Consider the following 5847-nt stretch of genomic DNA (forward strand, 5'->3'; position numbering starts at 1 on the left):
TTTCCAGTTGTTGTTTTTAATTTTTCTTCATTATTTTACTGAATATCATACTCCAGATCAGTAGCATCTTGGGTGGTGGTTATAGTACCACATGGCATTTATAGCAGACATTAGTTTTGCATAGCGTGTGTACCTTATTTTGTCTGGACTTGTCTTCATTGCGCTGCAGGCACCTCCTCAAGCAATTGTAGTGATTAAGCATGGTATTTCTGCAGATTTATATTAACTTCTGCTTATAAAGAAACAGAAGAAAAACCAACCCTCCCCCCCCCCCCCCCCCAAATCTAAACTACATTTTTTTCTTCATCCCCTTCGTTTTTATCGGTATTTGACCTAAGCTTGCTTTTGCGTATGAAAGAAAATTAGTTAAGTACCTTGTGGTTTATAGATGCCTTTTGTTACGTATTACTTGGATTTATTGTGCAACACTGGCCTGTAAATCATTTCAGTTAGACATTTACCTGGCTCGTGTTGCCTTTATGGTTTGAATCTTTTAACAGCCATGAAAAATGGAGAAATGATGTTTTCGGCAGTGAAGGGCTTTGCTGGTCCGAATACCCCGTAACTCTCTCACGGTCGTGCTCCGCTTCTGCGAGGTTTGCTGCCCAGCTCTGCGGAGATGTTTACAAGGAATCCATTACCTTTCACGGCTGAAAGACATGTCGAAAGAACAAAGAGAGTTTTGTGATGAAGTGTATCTGACTTCTCTCTGCTTTGCTTACCTTTTAAATGTAAAACTCTGTAATTTGCAAGGACTTTTAGTTCTCAAGGCATCCCTGTAAGATTCCACCCCGCATGGAGCTTTCCTTCAGTCGCAAGCGGGGTTGTCTCAAAACCGCTCTCGAATGCATTTCTATTTTAATCGCCAACTTTGAATGCAGCCTGCCTTACTGGCTCCAGCAAATCGCCCTGCCCTGCCCCACCCGCCGCGCGCGCAGGCTGTGTCTGCTGTTTGCTGGCGTTACATCTCTTCCTTTGTGACTAAAAGTTGGTTTCATCAGCAAAGCACCGGCTCCCGCTCCGCTCTCGGAGCTCGCCTGCCTCGGGAAGTCGCTCAGACCTGCAGCCTATGCGGGGCACGCGGGGGCATCTGTCGCCATACGTATAACTTTTAAATGGAAAATGTCTTTCTCAAAGGCTGTCGATGTCCAGTGGTCTGCAGTCCATGAGCAGTTGACTAGTCCAGGTGTTTCTGCTTCTGTTTCCGTGCTATGTGAATTGGGAATTCGAGAGAAGAGTGTGCAGGATGGAGGAGTTGAGGGTTTGTATTTCTGTTCTGACTGTACGGCAGTGACAGAGGGCTTGGGAAGGAACAGAAAGTCTACCTGGGGTCATCTTAATTAAGGAAAATAGTAATTGTTCTTGGTCTTTCTGTCTGCAGCTCTTTCTCTGAGAGCCTTTATCAGCTCTTAAATATGAGAATGAGCTTTTTTTTGGTATGGGTTGTCTGTCACGAGCAGTATTCAGGAAGAACTTGTTTTATTGAACATGATTTCTACTTTGTGGGTTTTATCACTGCATTTTGCCCCACTTATTTAAAACGGTAGCCAGTTACTACTCTTAGAGCTGGACTGATTCTAAAAACTGCCAAATGTTTGTCTGTGCTTTAATAAGATGAAAATCATAAGCTGAGACTATGAGACAGTGCTATTGACTCAAGACTGTGGGTTTCTGTGAGGTTTTTAAGGAGATCATTAACCCAGGTCTATCTCTTCACAGGACAGTCGGCCCAATATGTCAAGACCTCTGATCACTAGATCCCCTGCATCTCCATTGAACAATCAAGGCATCCCCACTCCAGCACAGCTCACAAAATCCAACGCACCAGTTCACATTGATGTGGGTGGGCACATGTATACCAGCAGCTTGGCCACGCTTACAAAATATCCCGATTCCAGGTAACTTTAAAAAGCTTGTTCTGCATGTCTTTGGCAACTCCTTTTCTTCCATTTCATGCTTGGACGTCCTGGGGCTGTCTTAGAATGATAAATTTAGTTCCTTTTGTTTCAAATTAAATTAGGTTTCTTTGTTCGTAGGGGGTTAGAGACTGACTTTTCTTTCCCTGCTCCACTATGTTTCAGACAAATGGCACCGCTGCAAATCCCTATGCGTATGTACTAAAATGAAGTCGATGGTAGAGAGCGCTTACTTTCTACCTCCTAGAATTCTGGGTTTATGCCAGGGCACCCGTTCTGTGGTTTATTACATTCAAAAACTGTGGCGATACTGCATTTAAGTCCAAAGGTGGGGGTGTTGGGGTATTTGTTTTGTTTCTTTTGGAGCAGTAACCGCTCTCCCATAGTATCAACATGTAATCTCGGATGTGTCACTTGAGGTAAAGGGAAGGTTTTATGTAATAAAATATAGGACACCAGTAACTGAATACTTTTTATAGGATCTTAGGACTTTTCAAATAATTAGACTCTTAACTCTCACGTACCTTCTAAATGAAACATTTGTGACTCTGGTAGCTTACTGGTATTAAGCAGTTCGAAAGCTTCTGCGTGCATGAGCAAGTGGTGTATGTAGAGTAGATGAAATGATCATGTGCAGCTTTAAGAAAACAACAGTGCATTGAGCACTGTGTGTGTGGATATTACATGGTGGTGATGGCAGATAAACACTGTAGTGATATTGTATTTCTGAGAGTTGGTTATCAGTTAGCAGGTGTTGATTGTGTCCACAGTATTAGTCTATACCTTGCCCTTCACTGCCCAATCCTCCTCTAGAGGGAAGGCGGTGTTACCTTCGTGGTCTTTCCAGCATTTGAGAGGGGAGTCTTTGAGCTTCTCGATCCCGCAACTCTAACTTGCCTTTCCAAAGGGTACAAGGCACACTTCATGGGATGTGATTTTGTTCTAAGCATGGGTTTCACTGGTACCACTGTCTCTGCAGTGTTGCCTATGTAGTTTTAGGTGGGACTGGAGTAGTGCTTCTAGCACTATGAGCGGACAGTGCTAGAGGAAGAGAACAGTAAATAAAGGCGTATGAAAGAGAAACAGCTGGGCGCATGGCCTTTCTTATGACAACCTCCTCAAGGAAAGCCAGGCAGAGGGAAGTAATAGAAGCTATGCCAAAGCGCAGGCCTGCCAGGAGAGATTGAAGCAATGTCTGGAAAAACTTGAACTGTTCTTCAAAAACCAAATCTGTCGTTTTGGGGAACTTTTTTTTAGGACCTGCTTGTGTTCAGCTACTAGGAGTTGTGATTACTTAGCGTTTTTTTCAGTAGTTGGAGTAGTGATAGTGTCTGAAACCGTTGTGTGTGCAGCATGAGAGGCTGCTGCTATTAATACATGCAGCTTCTGTTTCCATGTCAAATTCACCGGGACAGCATATTACTTTAAGTGAAGAAACACTAAAATGTCTTTCATAAGTGTGTATAGTGGCAGTGGAATTTAAGCTTAATGTATTCTGTGTTCAATTGAGCCATTGTAGCACATAAAAGTGGAAGCTATGACTGTAGTATCAAAGCCGGTTTAATAAATTAAACATTTTAGAGCTCTTCAAACATAATTTAAAGAAAACCCAAACTCTGAGTTATAGTCATTCTGTTTCAAGTCTTTCTGACATGCGTTTGCCTTTCAGTTCTGACAGTAAGTGTCTTTTGAACCCTTGACGAATGAGTATTTACAGCATAGCTGTTAGAACCTGGAATTCCCAGCCACTTCCAGAACTTGAGATTTTTTTTTTAACATTAGTAGCTTCAAAAGAGCAATTACGAAAGTCGTTTGGATGTCAAGACAATGGCATGAAGCAATAAGCTGGCAATCACATTATAGTCGTTTGGTTTTTGTCTATGAGATTTTACCGTAATGTTTTTTTCCAAGGGGGGTGTGTGTGTGTATGTATCTATCTGTATACATGGTGAGTGCTGGGTACAAATTACCCAGTAATATTTGGACCTTAATACAAATTGTTCATTGGAGCCTGGCCTGGTCAGTCTATATCTACAGTCTAACTTTGTTAGTGTCAGTTAATCCAACGTTTTGGTCAACATTGCTTGTATGTTTTCTTTTTCTGCCGATACCATGTGTGTGAATGAGATCAAAACTAAGGCAGGATCTCATAGATATCTTTGGGCCAGTTGAAGCCTCCTGAGGCTTACTGTCACACGAAGTGTTGTCTATGAAAAATAAGGTCTTGATTATCTTGCCTGAAAGAGCACTGCTCCAGGGATGAGTCAAGGCATGGGTTGCAGGCTCCAGCATCTAACAGGTTGAGACATGAAAGTCATTAGGCTTCTGACTCATATTACCTGTAGTCTAAGGGCCAGAAGCCTAAAATGAACCTTTCATCTATGGGCCAGGTACCAGAGTCATCTTTCTTTGAGAGATTGAAAGGGTGATATCCAAACCAGCAGCTTTGGAGTCACTGTGACTTGCTGGTGTGAAGGAGACCTATCCTGATAGAGCAGTCTCTGCTTTGGAGCAAGTGTACTCTTCCTTCTCCTTATGCGTTCAGTAGCATCTCATCTTGTGCCTCTCTGTTTTCTCCTTCTTGGACAGTAGAGTAGGAATCGGAAAAAGTACTTTAAAAAAGGGTTCCTTAAATGCTATCAGGTAAAGACTTGTAGCTCGCAGGGCTCATTTTCCATAATTCTTTTGTTAGATCCCCCAAACTGGCTTGTGACTTGATATGTAGAAAGCCTACTGAAAGGTATCCATTCATTCCTCCAAAGAAACCCAGGTGTGACTATAAAAACATCTTGCTACTGATGCTGGGTCCCTGCCCTTTGCTGCGGAAAGACCATTGAGGGCTGCTCTCAAATGCTCTTGCGATTGCGAAGAATCGGCACCTATCTGTGTCTTGGCCAAAGATTGACACAGTGAAGCAATCCAATAGACAAGCAGCTTATCTAACAGATGGTTTGAATTGAGTATCCTAGAATTTTAAATTCTGAAGCTGAAATAATGCTAACCCCCCCCCCCAAAATTAATTTTAAAATCCAGTAGCATAGAATTCAAAGGAGCCCAGTTATATTCCAGACTAGGGAGAACCTACTGTTTTCACAAGGAAGATCCCGTATGATTATTTTATCTTGTCAACAGGCTTCAGGTTCTCCTAAGCCACCAGTGAGACCATGCCTCAGACATGATCTCATGCAGCTGAATAATACAATTTGCCAGACTTAGGCTTCAAGAAGAGGCAATTTGAATCAGTATATCTACCAAGAAGACCTAATGTAAGGTCAGTCTGCTGAAAGAATTTTCTTTAAATGCCTGAGGAGGGGGCAGGTGTCCTTTTGTGCAGCTCTCTCCACCAAGACTGTAGACCTTGATGCATTCACCCATATACAGATTGTTTCTCCTGTTTTTAAGTTATCAGCTGATGGTTATTCATATGTCCGTGTGAATGGACCACACAAATTGTTTCTATTCTTTGAGGAGTCGTACGGTTTGGGAATTTGTTCTGTTTTGAACTAGCTCATGCCCTTCTCTTCTCAACAACCTTTGGTTTACTTGAAGTTACCAGATCTGCAGGATGATACTTGGCAACACAAAGTTATCTGTTAAAGATTCGGATGCACTAATTTTTTATTATTTTGGTTTTGCAAGTAAAGATTTTTAAAAATAGGTCTGCTTTCTGCTGCCCAGAATAAAACTCAAACTTTTTATTCCAGGGAAGATGGATACAAGATGAGGGTCTGCTAAAGGAGCATTTCTTCCCGAGAGCTGAGGCACATGCATGCTGTCCCATTGTTCCCTATGGTCACCAGAGAGTCTGAGGAAAACGGTTTGAGGTTTTAGGATTTATGATTATGAGTAGAGGAAGCACAGGCCTGTTAGTTCTGATATTTGAACCTTCTTTCAGTGCATTATCATCTTGCAGTAGGATCAAACCCTTTGC

General features: G+C 42.2%; 1 protein-coding gene across 1 annotated transcript in view; it reads left to right on the forward strand.

The window, feature by feature from the left end:
• Positions 1–948: 948 nt before the first annotated feature.
• KCTD1 (potassium channel tetramerization domain containing 1) overlaps positions 949–5847 on the forward strand; it is a 35909-nt gene continuing 31010 nt past the window's right edge. The window contains exons 1-2 of the mRNA XM_009331437.1: positions 949–1213; positions 1720–1898. Coding sequence (XP_009329712.1) covers positions 1735–1898 — 164 coding nt within the window. The 5' untranslated portion in view covers positions 949–1213; positions 1720–1734. The remainder of the gene's footprint in view (positions 1214–1719; positions 1899–5847) is intronic.

This window comes from Pygoscelis adeliae, unplaced genomic scaffold (assembly GCF_000699105.1).
Source record: "Pygoscelis adeliae isolate BGI_AS28 unplaced genomic scaffold, ASM69910v1 Scaffold108, whole genome shotgun sequence".
Taxonomy (NCBI): domain Eukaryota; kingdom Metazoa; phylum Chordata; class Aves; order Sphenisciformes; family Spheniscidae; genus Pygoscelis; species Pygoscelis adeliae.